The 14,975-nt window shown below is 54.1% G+C and overlaps 1 protein-coding gene across 1 annotated transcript; it reads left to right on the forward strand.

Annotated features, from left to right (window-relative positions):
• Positions 1–827: 827 nt before the first annotated feature.
• RBFA (ribosome binding factor A) lies at positions 828–13,195 on the forward strand. Its single transcript, XM_060611763.3, has 7 exons — positions 828–1,022; positions 3,765–3,807; positions 4,422–4,598; positions 5,178–5,290; positions 7,832–7,916; positions 11,723–11,796; positions 12,859–13,195. Exons 1-7 carry the CDS (start codon positions 862–864, stop codon positions 13,193–13,195), a joined length of 990 nt encoding a protein of 329 aa, XP_060467746.2. The 5' UTR covers positions 828–861.
• Positions 13,196–14,975: the final 1,780 nt, after the last annotated feature.

Here is a 14,975-nt window from a genome sequence, read left to right on the forward strand (position 1 = left end):
CAGCCTGCAAATACTCGGTCTTGGATGAAAACCCTGGGCCCGGTCTGCGCGTTTCCCAGTGGGCCACGCTGCCTTCCGTCCCGTTAAACTCTCGTAGCTCCTCGGACCCCAGTACCCGTGACACTTGGAGCCCGAACCCCTCGTTTCTTTCCGTTATTCCACCGGCGGTTTTTGAGCACCGTCTGCGTGCCGCGCGCGCGTGCTGTTCGAAGCTCCGGGGCTTCCGCGGGAACGGCGTCCCGGAATGGGGGGCTGGTCCGCTGGGGGGGGCGACAGGAGCGCGGGGCACCGAGCCGGGGTCTGCGGACAGGCCCCGGGATGGGCGCGCCTCCTTTCTGGAGCGGAGGGGAGACCGGCGAGGCGGCAGGGGCTCCACTGCCGGCGCCCGAGGCCGCTCAAGCCGCCCCCCCCCCCCGCCTTCCTCACGCGATGGGGCGGGGAAGGGACACGGGCCTGGCGATGCGCCCTCCCCAGCTCCGTGAGGGAGCGCTCCCGGCCCGCCCCGGCGCTCACCACCACTAACGCCGCCAGCCGCGCTGGGGGGCGGGGCGTCGCCTCACAGCGCCTCTCCCCGGCCTCTAGACCCCGCCCCGCTATGCACGCAGACCACGCTCCCCTAGTGTCCCCGGAGGCGCGTCGCCCCGCCCAATGTCGCTCTACAAGCGGGTCGCCCCCTCCAGGTGACACCGCCTTCCCAAACTCGCCACACTCCGCTCGCTTCCGCTCAGACCCACGCGCGCCACACCTCGCCCCGCGTCGCCCCGCCCCGCGTCGCCCCGCCCCGCGTCGCCCCGCCCCACGTCGCCCCGCCCCACGTCGCCCCGCCCCACGTCGCCCCGCCCCGGCGCTCTCCCTGCAGCCATGTGGGCTTCGGCCCTCCGAGTGTGGGGGCTTTGCGAGAGGTTTCGGGCGCCGCTCGGCGGACGGCAAGCGGCTCTCCTTCCGGGCGGTGCCCGAGGCGTGCACAGCTCGCCAGTCCCATGTGGCAAGAACCTACTCAAGAAGTTTGCTTCGAAAACCAAGTAATGCGCACCGAGTCTGGGTGAGGGGCTCCGGGGTGGGGGCGGTGCCCATGCAGCCGAGGCGACGCTCTCGAGTCAGGGGGCAGGGGGCAGTGTCTACGGGGGGGGAGTCCCTGGGGTGGGTAGGGGGCGGGGGGGGGGGCCGACGGGGCGGAGTCGGTGCCCACGGGGACGGGTCAGTGGGGCGGGGGCGGTGCCCACGGAGATGGGTCCACGGGGCGGGGCTTCACGCACAGGCCTTGCCCTGGGGCCCTCGCTGCGGTCTGCCCGTTAGACCGATGCTTACGGAAAACTCGCAGGCAGTCGCACTCACTGGTTAGCATTTGCTCGTGTCCCCACTCAGCCCGCTTCCGTAGTGGAGGTCATAACCTGACGGTGCGTCAGGAACGTACGAAGCAAAGTGGTGCGGACATTTCTGGTGGTTCTTGTAGATTCATCAGAGGGAAGGAAGAAAGCGCGCGCGTTTTCTTCCCATGTTACTGCTTCCTTTGTTGGCCTAATTTGAGGATAGTTTTCTTAACGTGACAGAAGTAGAATACAGTGTGTTGGTTTTCGTCGCACACTTTCAGTTCTGACTATGGTAGATAGGGTTGTGTGCTTGTTTTATTTTAATAGATTAACTTTTAAAAACATTTGCAGAAAACTTGGCAGAGTACAGTTAGTTCCTGCGTAACCACACCCCACGTCTCTTACGTTAACATGTTAGCGGGGCACATTTGTCACCTTAAGGAGCCAGTACTGATACGTGATTATTAACTGAAGCATATGCCTTGTTCCAGTTTCCTTTTTTTTTAAATTTTGTAATGTTTATTTATTTTGAGAGAGAGAGAGAGAGAGAGAGAGAGAGAGAGAGAGCATGAGCGGGGGAGGGTCAGAGAGAGGGGGAGACACAGAATCGGAAGCAGGCTCCAGGCTCCGAGCCGTCAGCGCAGAGCCCGACGCGGGGCTCGAACCCACGAACCGCGAGAACCCACGAACCGCGAGATCGTGACCTGAGCCAAAGTTGGGTGCTGAACCGACTGAGCCACCTGGGTGCCCCTCAGTTTCCTTAGTAAAAACACCCTTTTTCTGTCCCAGGACCCTATCCAAGGACCCCATTACATTTAGCCACTGCTCTTGACTGTCTGTTTGGTGACCTTGATGGGTTCAAGGAGTTACGGTTAGATATTTTCTAGATATTTCTAGATATTTTCTGCTCCTCTCTTTGGATTTGTGTGATTTTTTTTCTTCTAACGATTATGTTGGCATTGTGGGTTCTCGGGCTGAAGACCGTAGAAGGAAAGTGCTGTTTCCATCATGTCTAGGTGCATACCATCAATATGGCTTGTCTCTGTTGGCATTGGCCTTGATTACGATTTGAGGTCATGTCTGTCAAGTTTATAAGTTACCTACTCCCCATTCCATATTATTGTTTTTTTCAGTGTTTGTTCATTTCTGAGGGGGCCAGGCAGAGGATCCAAAGCAGGCTCCAGGCTGAGAGCAGAACCCAACGTGGGGCTCGAACTCACAAACAGTGAGATCATGACCTGAGCTGAAGTCAGACATTCAACCGAGTCACCCAGGTGTCCCCCCCCATATTATTTTCTTTAGGGGGACCTCACCGTGTGCAACCCACACCTCAGGAGGGGGAGTCATGCTCTTGAATTGTTTGGAATTCTGTGAGAGATGCGTTTCTTGTCCTGCATTTACTAATTTATGTCAGTGTGGACTTAACAGGTGTTAACTAATACTTTATTTTGCTCAGATTGTTTTAGCTCTTTCATTTAGACGCACTCATCATTGTGGGTTTTGTGGTGGGTTTAAAAAAAATAGTTTTCTTTTGTGCACTTTTTTCCTGGCACATCCTTTCTGGGCCCAAGAATCGGCCGTTGCTCCAAGGGGCTCTGGTTGCTGTTATTGCAGAACGCCATCAGAAACGATGGTTTGAGAGCTGGCCTGTCCATTAGGCCTTTTCAGCTGACAAAGGAGAACGTACGTTAACTTTAACTCTGTATATACGCTTGCCTGTAAACGTTTCTATACGTGACCACCGTGTTGGTACACAGAGAGACGAGCCCCATACTGATGTCCACATGGCTCATCTGGCGCCCTTTCCTCGCTTATCTATAACCTCCCCCTGCAGCAGGTGGCCGGCCTCCCCGCCACCACCCTGTTACTCATCCAACCCCAGCACGTGCATGGCCGCGCGGCCCTGGGAAACTGCTTTCTCAGGTGTGGTACGGGGCTCGGTGCAGCTTGGTAGGCGTTCTTTTAAGATTCTCTTTCTGCACCTTCGGGATTGGAAGTAGACCTTAAGTAAACATCAGAAGGTTGAATGAAAACTGTCTTGTCTCCCCTACAACCCTTGTTGATTAGATTCTAAATTCCTTAGCATCCCAGTGACATAATTTCTGTGCCCAAGTTTAGCCCCTTAAAAAGAATTTTGGTATTGGGGCGCCTGGATGGCTCGGTCGATTAAGCATCTGACTTCAGCTCAGGTCATGATCTCACGGTTCGTGGGTTTGAGCCCCACGTCGGGCGCTGTGCTGACAGCTCAGAGCCTGGAGCTGCTTCTGATTCTGTGTCTCCCTCTTTCTCTGCCCCTCCTCCGCTCATGCTCTGTCTCTTTCTCTCTCTCAAAAATATATAAACATTAAAAAAATATAAAAAAAGAATTTTTGTATTATAGTATTGAGTTGGTGTGTATAATATTTTTTTCTTTCATTTGCCTTCAGTGTTATAGTTCTTACTTTCTCCCCACAGAAAGAAGTTTTGGTATGAAGGTCCTTCCTTGGGCTCTCACTTGGTAAGTCCAGAGTAGCAGCTGCTGTAGACTCTGGTGGGCGTGAGGTTCCAGAAGTCGGCAAAACTCCAGCCTGGCCGTCCTTCCATTTCCAAGTTTGAATGCACAAGGTCTGCAGGCTGGGACTAGATACACTGGTAGAGTGAATTTTGACTTAAAAAAAAAAAAAAGTCATACTAAAGTTTTCTGGAATGTTGTCTCTGTTATCAAATACTAACAGTGGTTTTTTGTGTGCATGACACGTGTAGATGTGCTGTAAAAGTTTATATAATAAATGGTTCTTGTTAGAAAAATTACATTGTGTGTTAAAAACCACTGAATTGTGTATCTTTAGAGAGGGAGAATTTTATGGTATGTGGATTATGTTTCAATGAGATTTTGGGGAGGAAAAAATATATACTGACAGTACTTTTAATTTTGGAGGGGCGCTAGGTAAAATCTAGGAAGGATCCAGGTCTGTAAATTGTATCTTAATGAATCAAGCTGAGATGGTTGAGGGTAACGTTGGTTTTTGTTTTTCAAGGTGCTAAGTCCTTCCCAGCTCCCTTTTTGTAGATCAGGACAAGTTTAACGTACAGTTGTAACGTTGGCCTTTCTGTCTGTCCTTCTTGATGGAGATGTACAAGCCGTCCCAGTTGGGATTCCTAACGAAGACCACCTCAAAGAAAACCAGGAAGGAGGACCAGGTGCGCCTGAGAGCCCTGAACGGCCTCCTCTACAAAGCGCTGACTGATCTGCTGTGCACCCCTGAAGTGAGCCAGGAGATCTGTGACCTGAATGTGCAGCTCTCCAAGGTAGACTGGGCCCGGGTGGGAGGAATCGGGGTGAGGCCCGCAGGCCTGCGTCTAGTGGTTAGAAAGAAGGCGCCATGCTAGACTCAGGGTCTTTGAAGTTCAATAGTGATGCTAAGTGGGACCATTCGAGTTGTGAAGACGGAGGGTACGTGTGCACATGTGTGTGTGGTGTGCAAGCACTGAGGGCGTTGTCAGATGCCCAGGAAGCATGATGGGTGGACGCGTGTGCGTTTGTCTTGGTGAGAAGACAGCAGGTGCCTCCCTGCAGTCTCCCTGTGCCTAGAGCGAGCTGAGCTGGAGGGAAATGGGAAAATAAGTGGTAGTTCCGGCGGTTCTGATGTGCGCTGTGGGCTTGGGGTCAGGGACGATGAGGGTTTGGATTCCGGGCCCAGCTTCACCCCTTGTGAGTGTGTGGCCGGAGATGATGGCCTGTCGCGGTGCCCGCGGGAGCTCCTGCTTCTGGGTGGTGGGTGCCTGGAGCTGAAGATTGCCGATGAGCTGGTCTCCAGCCGCGGCCTGTGGTCCGCGGAAGCCCACGGAAGCGGACAGTGACTTGAGGCTGGGGTGGGTGGGGCTCAGGTGTCTCTGACTTCAGACTTCTTGGCCTGCCGTGTGTACTGGAGGACGACCGTCTCGGCCGAACAGAACGCGCACACAGAGGCCGTCCTGCGGAGGAGCGCCGCGCACATGAGGTGACCGCACTCTTCGTGTCTGCTTCCGCACGCACCTTGTGTTTCCCTCTTGTTGCATTAGGTTTTTTTGCTTTGAAGAAAAATTTTGGACGCATTTTCTTAAATTTCAAGATGTAGTTTACATCTGCACGTGAGACGTCATCTTGGACAGCGGTTCTCACAGTGTGGCCCCAGACTTCTGGGGACTGCTGACACCCAGGTGTCCTTGTGGTCTTTGTAGCTTCATGCCATGTGCTCCCAGTAAAACACAATGCCACTTCGGTTTAAGGATATCTGTGACGGGGCGCCTGGGTGGCTCGTTCGGTTGAGCCTCCGACTTCGGCTCAGGTCATGATCTCACGGTCTGTGAGCGTTGGGCTCTGTGCTGACAGCCTGGAGCCTGCTTCGGATTCTGTGTCTCCCTCTCTCTCTGCCCCTCCCCTGTTCATGCTCTGTCTCTCTGTGTCTCAAAAATAGATAAACATTAAAAAAAAAAAAAAAGACTATCCATGATGAATAAGCAAAAGTTACTAATTTTATTAAATCCTAACTCTTGGGTACCTGTCGTTGTAATGTTCTGTGTGGTGGGAAGGAAGCCTAAAATAACCTGTGCTGGTGTGGTTGTCTGGGAAACACACAGTTGATCGTGAGCTGAAATAGACACTGTTCACTGGAAATGACAAGTGAACCACAAGCTGTGGTTTTTTCAGATTTGGGTATTTGACACATTTTCTCTAAAATGAGCAAAGTGAACCTGTCCCTTCAGGGAAGACAACTGACTATACTTGTTGCCAGTGATAAAATTCAAGCTTTCAAGTGAAAATTGATATTAGAAAACCTGTATCCACCACCGTGATTTTGGTAGCTTTCTGATACTTAAAGACTCTCGATGAGAACGTTGGTCATGTTGACAAATGCAGTGTCATACTGGTCAGTGTGTCAACATTCTGCAAATCTGGGTAATTTGGGGAGCCAGTGTTTTCCAAATGACTAACGCCTGAAGTTACAAACTCAAGCATAGGGAAAGAGCCATTCGAGGTCAAGATACACCAGTGGATTTTAATATGACAGTGACACTCATTGATCTGGTTTCAGATTACACGCTGCAACTAACTTTAACAGTATCCTTTGTTGAGTTTTTGTGGAGTGTTGGAGAAGATCCATTCTTTTCTGGAGTGGTGTTCATTTGCTCCTTTTCCAGTTACAGGGCAGTGTGAGGCCGGATCTTCTTCTAGTCCAGCCAGAATAACAGAGCAGCTTGGGTGCAGCGGGGAGAACGTCTCCCAGTGAGCTGGGCATTAGAGAGATTTGTGACTATGTAAACAAGGCCACGTTTCTCAATCATTTTTTTGGGAATAATTATCTTCAATGGTTTAGTTATTTTTCATTAAAAATCCCACGTAAACATTTAATAGGTTTGTTATCTTGAATGAATGAATGTCTGTTTTTCAAATTCTCACTTTTACTTATAGTGTGGTAGATACAGACAGATACAACACTCATCAACGAAAGCTCTTGGGTGTCCTCAGTAAGTTTTAAGAGTATAAAGAGGTCTTGAGACTAAAAAGTTGAGAACTGCCGAGGTGGGTGCTAGGAAAGGAGTTACTGTGTTTTCTCCCCAGTCTTAAGAAATGCAGAAACCTAACCAAGCAGCACTCAGAACTGGATTCCCTCCTTCCCGCTTCCTTCCTCTCTCTGTTCCTCTCGCCTCTCCCTTGTACCTCACACTTCACTTTCAGGAGAGGGGGATGGAATCCTATGTGGAACTAGGGTTTGCACATACCGTCTGCTTCAGCTCAGCTGACATCATTCCCAGGAGGCCCTAGGAGTCTCTTTAGAGGAGAGGATTAATTGTGTATCAAGGAGTGCTCAGTTAATTTCATTTTTCTCTTGTTAACAGAAACAAGAAAAAGATTTCTGACAAGTGTTGTACTAACAGCATTGCTTTCTGATGAGTTTTTGGGTAATCAGAAAATCCAACCGAACAGACCGTCCCTTTCCCCAGCTCTTCTGCTCACCTGAGGTTTGGTGTAGAGGCTCTCCTGTAATCACGGGCCAGGACCTGCTGTCACTGTGTGCAGAGAGGCTGTGCTCACCAGTGTTTTCGCTGCGGACTGGTTGCAGCCAGTTCACCTTAGTCTGCTTGTATCAGTGACCGATGCAGAGAATGACATGTGCCTGAGAATGGCTGAGGACCTCGGTGCACTTGTGTGGCCTTGGTGCCAGTGGATGTCCACTGGAACGAAGCCGAGGCGGGTTGTCGGTGCCCAGACCACGCAGCCCACTGCCACGGTGCTGCCCGGGAGGCGTCTAAGCGAAGATCAGGTTATTCGTTAGGATCTCAAGAGTTGCATTTAGGCAGCTAAAAATAGTTGTGATGATGTGTTTTGTATCCCTTTTGTGATGTGGCGGTTGCCTGCGGAAGACTTTCCTGGGCTGACGTGTTGGTGTTTTGAGTAACGTGATAAGCAGATCTTCTGTCTTACCTCTCCGTGAGGTTACTGTATATTTTTCTGTCCGCTAAGCGTCACCTGCAACACGGTGTGCCTTGTCTCTCTCCAGGCACATTTTGATGTCCCAGCAGACCCTGAGGAACGTGCCGCCGATAGTGTTTCTTCAGGACAAAGGAAACGCGGCTCTAGCTGAGGTAAGGCTAAGGGACCTTCCATAATGAGCTTTTATATGAGTAAGATTTTATATTTAATTTTGAGAGATTCAGATGATGATGTATACAGTTAAAGGAAGCAACCCTTGGCGGGTACAAATGAAAAGTGAGGCTCCCATGCCTCTGTCCCGGCCAGACTCCCCAGAAGGAACCACTCTTCAGGCTTTAAATTTTAACTGCTTACCACTGTATCTCTCACCAGGACACCAAGTCTCTGTTTCTTGTCTTACAAAGTTGATGCAGGCAAAGCCGCCTCCCTCCCTGGATCTGACCGTCTATAGTTACTTCACACCAGAGGTTACTTCTACAACCGTTTTGTATAATTTCCCTTACTTTAAATACTGTTAATTATGAGGTCTAGAACCTGTGTGTAAATATATGTGTGTATATATTTGTATCTGTGTGGTGTTACCTGGTGGTCATTAAGATACGTCACACTTTTAAAAAGTTTACAAAACCCCCAGTAAGTAGCACTTATGATTATGATTAGGTAGCTGTTATTCACTGCAGGACTAGGTAGTTTTTAGAGCCACAGAGGAAAACAAGTCTAATCGCACATTTTTATCTTTGTTATTCATTATACAAGCAACACTGAAAACCTTATACAAACAATAACCTTGACAGGTAGGGGCTTTTCCTAGCGACAAAAGGAGACGGAGGAGTGAAGTGACCAGTGCCAGCTTTAGAGAACTCAGGAGAGCATAGGTTAGGCGTGTGCCGGGGAGAGTGCAGCAGGGAGCTCACGCGTGCGTGTCCGGTTGAGTTGGTGGAAGGAAGTACCTCTGCTCTCACCATCCCAGGCTTGTCCCTCTCTCGCCAGCGAGGTCCTGCCTGGCTCCGTGGGCTCCTTTCTAGAAAAAGTGATTGGGAGGAGGGAGGCGCAGACAGTGCTCAAAGCATCCTGGAGCGGTTCTTTCTCCAGAGATGCTGCTGCTGGGTATTCGCGGTGGAGGCCCCGCGTCTGTCCTCTGTGCCCTTCCTGTGCCGGGGGCAGAGTTAGGCTTCTGCCTGGCTCGCTGTCACTGTAGTCAGAAGCAAGCAGGGGCCCGACCGAGGGGTCTCTGATGGGGGCAGGTGGCTAGCCGAGTGCACAGTCATCACGGTCATTGTTGGGTGGCTCTTGCGGAAGTCAGTGCGGTGGTTTTGGGACCCTTGTGTCCGTTTGTGAGAGAGTTGAAGTCAGCCAGTGGCAAAGTAATCTGGATAGACACGCAGATTTGAAGTTGGGGTTTGTGGGTGAAACTTGGAGTCTCGTACCCTCGGCGCACGTGTGTGTCGTGTGGGCTGCACGCGTGGAGGCGTCGCGGGCGGTGGGAAGTGGTAGCGGCCCGCGGTGGTCGCAGCGCGTACTTCGCGGTGTCAGGAAGCAGAGCGGCACCAGCTCCGTCCAGGCCGAGCCCCGAGGGGCACTTGGCTTCGCTGCCGTCACTGCCGGTAGGCCCCGACGTCCCTGGTGTCGGGAAGAAAGCGGGAACGGAAACCACAGGGAGGTGCGGCGCGTGCCCTTCCCCCGCAGCGGATGACACTAAACGGTGACCACACCGCGCGTGGAGGAATCATGGGGCTGCGGCCCCGCCACCCTGTGGTCCCGTGGAAGCCGTGCACGCACATCCTGTGACCCAGAGCTCCCGCGGGGGGACCCACGGAAACGCGTGTCCGCCAGAGGTGTGCGGGTGCTGGTGTTGGGCTTTCTTGTAGGTGCCTAGCTCTGGTTCAGCCGTGGAGGGGTGAACGCGGAGCCCCAGGCGAGGCCGTGGTCCCTGTGATTCTGTCTGTGGGACGTGCAGGGACACGTGCGACCGGTCTGTGGTGACGGAAGTCAAACTAGTGCCTGTCTTTGGGCAGGGAGTGGGCAGGAGGGGCTCGAAGTTTCCTGGGGTTCGTCTCCTTAAACGTCAGGGGGATGTCCACAGGCACAGTCCCTTTGTGACATGTCATCGAGCCGTATGCCTTGATGTCCTTGCGCTCTTGCCGTGTATTACATTTCAGTCAGAGGGTTTGTACGATGTCGATTTTGTCATAATTAGAAAGGACGAAAAGTAGATTTTTAAAGAAAATACATAAACTGTGTTCCCGGCGTTGGGATTTATTACACATTTGCTGGTCTCCCCGCTTCTGAGAGCAGGCGTGGGTGGGCCGTGCTCGCCTCGCCCCACGGGCCTCATGCTAGAGCCTGGGCTTCTCCTTGGGGTGGGCACTGAGCCGCTTCGGTCCTCGCCCGAGGTTCTGTGCGTGCGGAGTTCGGCTGGGACTCAGCCCTGCAGCCTGTGTTGATGTGTTAGGGTTTGGTGGTGTCTGCACTGGTTCTTTGTTAAGACTTTTAACGAAAGCTTTGCTGCGGCAGGATTTACCCAGAGGCCCGCCCCGTCCTCACCCTTCCCACCACCCATCTTTTCTTTTTTTAAGTTCTGTATCTCTACACCCAACGTGGGACTTGAACTCGTGACCCTGAGGTCAGGAGTCGGATGCTCTTCCGACCCAGCCTACCGGCTGCCCCAAGTTTTCCTTGTTAGATTTCTGCAATTTCACACCTACGACGTTGTCTTGGCACCTGGCTGCTTTTGCTCAGCACTGTCTTCGAGATTCACGTTGTTTCGGTGTGAGTGGTTCCTTTTTTCTTGGTAAGTGGGGTCATTGTACGAATACGCTACGTTTCATTTGTTCGCCTTCTCACGGACGTTTGTCTGTCTTTCTGATTCTCGGTTGCCGTGAGTGAAGCTGTTGTGAACGTGTGTGTCCACGTTTTTGTGTGGATGGACGTTTCTGTGTCTCTTAGGGCAGCACGTAGGAGTGGCAAGTGTCTGTAATTGTGAGGAAGCCGCCGGTGGCAGGTGAGCGGGGCGCCGTGGCGTGGCTCACGTGTGTCTTCTCGATGACTAGTCGAGCACCTTCCCCTGTGCCTGGTGGCCTTTCCTTGTTTTGTCAGGTCTCACCAGGTCTTTTGCCCAGTCGTGTGAGGTGCGCTCAGGGTGGACCTTCACAGGATGGCCACGCGTCCTGTCCTCGTCGGGTGCGAGCACACGTTCTCCCAGCCAGCTTGGGAGACCCACGCTTGGTCCTTGTGTTGTGGCATCGTTAGTGCTGTTTCTGGCATTTCCTGTGGACAGACTTTTCCCTCGGTTCTGCCGTTGGTTTGTGATGATGCAGTCTGTTGCTGCAGAACGCCGGGCCCTGGTCCCGGGTCTGGGCCGTCCCGGGCCGGCGCTGTGGCCAGGTAGGGTCCAGGTGTGTGTCCTGGGCACGCGGGTAGAGGTGGGAGCCGCCCCCGGTGTCCAGGGAGCAGGGGCCTGCGTAGCGCCCTGGGCTCAGCAGTGGTGTGCGTGCCCCCACCGAGGGGAGCTCTTGTTTCCAGATTGGGCCCCTCAGACACCTTGGAGCTGGATTCGCATGCCGCGCCCCTGACTGTGGCTTTGTTGCTATGCCAGGAGGCTTTCTTTTCCCAAACACACAAGTTCTGTGGCGAAGTTCAGTTTAAGTGTTTTATACGACTTCATTCGGAATCAGGAAACGTTACTTAATTGAGCTGATAGTTAACTGGTTTCTTCATAAATTTGACTGAAGTTTACAAGTTTTAAGTGTAGTTTTAGGAAAGCCTCGGTTCGTTATTGGAGAAAATGTGATTGCTAAGTAACAGGTGTTTGAAAGCACAGACTGGTGAATGGCCTCATCCCGGGGGATGTCACCGGAGGGGCACGGAGGACAGTTGGAAGGCCTGTGTCTGAGCTGGGCCGTGGTGCAGGTGGCACAGAGGTGTGGCTTACTGAATTGCTCTCTATGCCCCTTTCCAGGTTGATTGGTTACTGGCAAATGCTGATTTTGGGCCCCCAGAGGAAAGAGAAGACCGTGTGCAAAGTGATGCCAGGTACACGTGGACATGGTTTTGATTGTCCTGGGCAAACGCCCTGGTGTGATTCCCACGGCAGCTGCCCAGTTCTGCACCCCTGGCCGTGCACTGCCCCGGCAGCCTGGCAGTGACCTGTGGCGGGTCCCGGGGGCAGTCTGCAGTGGTTCTGAGTACTCAGCAAGGCTGCTCAGAGTGCCTCGGTGGTCTATCCGACAGTGCTGGAGCCCGTGGCATCTGCCATCGCTATGGTGACTCCTGGAGAGGGGACAGGTGTCTCTCCCTCGCCCTGTTTTTCCACTCGGCACATTTTTACTGAGCGTGTCCTGTGGCTCTGTTCTAGCATGTACAATACGTATGTGAATAGAACAGACATTGGGGTCTTTGGAGCTTGCATTTTGCTGGCGGAGACCCACAGGGAGCAGTGAATCCACAGATGATTGTGTGTCAAGAAGGGCATGTAGGACACCCCTTCCGTTGGGGAGGGGTCAGGAGGTGGGGGCGGTGCTGCAGCTGAGAAAGAGACGTGAGCTGTATGTGGAGGGGCCCCGTTCCGGGTTCCGGAAGAGCTTCAGCAGGTCCTGAGCCTGTGTTCTCAGAGCGGGCGCGTCAGCGTCAGGGGCAGCACTGTCAGGACTTGGGTGGGGCCCCCAGCGACCTGCTTCCCAGGGGAGGGGACGCTGCGCCCCGAGGGCCCCAGGCAGCAGTGAGTGCCCGCATCCCGGACCAGCAGGGAGTTGAGCCTTCCGGAGCCGAGCAGGAGGGGGGTCAGAGGCAGGACATGGCCATGTTTGGGTTTTGACAAGTACCCTGAGTGGCACATGTAAAGGACCATACCCATAATTCTGCCTGACGGGCCTAGCACGCTGGCTGTATTTGGGGAAAAGCAACTGAGAGGGCATCTGACGGGAGGGCTGTGTCCAAGCTGTCCTGGGCTGCACCATACACGGGAGCGGAGCCCCTTCCTCGTGCCGTATCCCCCAGCCTCCCTCGGACGTCAGTGGGTCCACCAGGAGGTGGCCAGGAGCCCCCACACCGCCCGGCTTCACCCACGCTTCACCTGACGTCTCTTCTCCCCTCCAGGGGCTGTGGGGCCCTGGACGCCCCTTCACGCAGTACCCAGGGCCCTGCCGCCTGCTCAAGTCTGTGTGGGATTGATCACGAGGCGCTCAACAGACAGATCATGGAATATAAGAGGAGGAAAGAGCGAGGATGCAGGAGCGAGAGCCCCGCGGAGTCTCCACTGACACACACACGAGAGGGAAACGTGGCAGCCACACCCTGCGCAGATGGCGACCTCTCCCGCGAGAACCACCTGTCGAGGGCAGCGAGTGGCTACCCGGACCCTGACCTGGATGGCTCGCGAGGGGCGGCAGGAAGGGCGGAGGTGACTGAGGGGCGGAGAGGGGGTGGGGTGTGAGGCTCTGCTGGGCGGAACCACGGTCCCACCGCCCGGGCAGCCTTGTGACTTAGCCTGAGAAGGAAGGGGGCCTGTGGGGACAGTCAGGCCTCTTTGTCCCGCTTTTCACCCCTCGCGCGCTCCCAGCAAGCAAGGCAGAGCGTCGCCTTGCGTGTGATCCCGCTCATTCCCTAAGCGCTGTCCTCCTGGTGGACTTGGAATGGCCCCACGTCTAGTTTTCCCCCGGGCAGGACAGCTGCCATGCAGGGAGTGTGGGTCAGGGGCGTCACGGCACTGTTGGAAGGAAGTGAAAGAAACCCTGCTCCACGTGTGACCTAGAGCAGCTGCTCCTGGGCGAGGGGCACCTCCGTTTCCCGAGTGCCATCGGTGTCGAGATGCTGAGGACGGCATCGGCGCGGCTTGGATGATGAGATGGGTGCTAGTGAGGTGGAGCAAGGAGGCTCGGGACTTGCTTTTTTTTTTTTTTTTTTTTTTTAATTTTTTTTTTTTTTTTAACATTTATTTATTTTTGAGACAGAGAGAGACAGAGCATGAACGGGGGAGGGTCAAAGAGAGGGACACACAGAATCTGAAACAGGCTCCAGGCTCTGAGCTGTCAGCACAGAGCCCGACGTGGGGCTCGAACCCACGGACCGTGAGATCACGACCTGAGCCGAAGTCAGCCGCTTAACCGACTGAGCCACCCAGGTGCCCCAGGGACTTGCTTTTGTAAACAGTGTCAGGAAGGAAGCACTGCTGTCCCCTGGGCACCTTCTGGCGTCTGGTAACAGGGCCGGTGCCCAGCAGGCAGGCGGCACCGGCAACGCGGCCTTTGTGGGCACAGCAGCCCCTGTTGAAGGGACCTGTCACGGGACACGGGCGGACCACTGGGAAGCTCTAGGCACGTAGCTGCCCGGGTGGCACTCGGGTGATCCCGTCTGCCCTGGAAGGTGCTCGTAGCCGCGCGTGTGGAGCATTTCACCCGGGAGCGCGGTTGCTGGCGTGCGCACTGTCAGCTTGTGAAAATGTACGTGCTTTGCTCTAACCAGGAGTGGGAAGACGCACCTTGAGCCTGCTGTCTGGAAAGGGGAGTTCATTCACCACATTCCCGGGAGGTGGGGACATGCCGTGCAGGGCCACTCGGGGAAGCTCCGGGGTCGGTCAGGAGGCTGAGGGAGAGGACAAGGTGTGGCTTCTGCAGGAATGAATGGCCGAGGCTGGACAGTGTGAGTAGTTTCAGCAGGCTCTGGGCTATAGGAGTGCTTTCTGCGTGTTGAGTCCTGGCCCTGGGGGATGTGCGGCAGAGGAAATACCGGCTGGTGTGCAAGAGCAAGATAAAGGAGGTGGTTGGGAGTGTGTGCTCTGGATCTGTGGGTCTGTACATAAAATGTGAGTTTACAGGGGAATGGCTCACTGTCTTTAGGAATTAGCCCTGGGAGGGGCAGTGTCTCCGCAGCCAGCAAGGCCCCCAAGATGCTCTGACATCACAAATACACGGTGTAAAAACCCTGACTGATACAGGACCCTGCGGCACCGGGCAGCCCGTTCTGCTGACCGTAGATCTGGTCTCCACTGCCGAAGGTGTCCAGACGTCCGTGCGGAGCAGCGGGAACAAGCCTGGATTCCTGGGTTGTGAGCTCAGTGTGCCGTGGACGGGGACGTGCCCGTCTGTGTTGTGTGTCAAGTAACGGGCACTGGGAGAGGCCGGTGCAGGGTGCTGGCCTGCTCTTTTCTTTCCTCTTTTCCACCTGTGCTTCCAAAAGTCAACAAATGGCAGGAAAAAGATGTGTTTTTAGACCGG

This window comes from Panthera onca, chromosome D3, assembly GCF_046562875.1.
Source record: "Panthera onca isolate mPanOnc1 chromosome D3, mPanOnc1 haplotype 2, whole genome shotgun sequence".
Classification (NCBI taxonomy): Eukaryota; Metazoa; Chordata; class Mammalia; order Carnivora; family Felidae; genus Panthera; species Panthera onca.

Coding starts and splice junctions, on each gene's coding strand:
- RBFA (XM_060611763.3), top strand. CDS start 862: ATGTGGGCTTCGGCCCTCCGAGTGTGGGGGCTTTGCGAGAGGTTTCGG. Junction 1,023..3,764: donor AAGTTTGCTTCGAAAACCAA/GTAATGCGCACC, acceptor TTCTCCCCACAG/AAAGAAGTTTTGGTATGAAG. Junction 3,808..4,421: donor CTTCCTTGGGCTCTCACTTG/GTAAGTCCAGAG, acceptor TTCTTGATGGAG/ATGTACAAGCCGTCCCAGTT.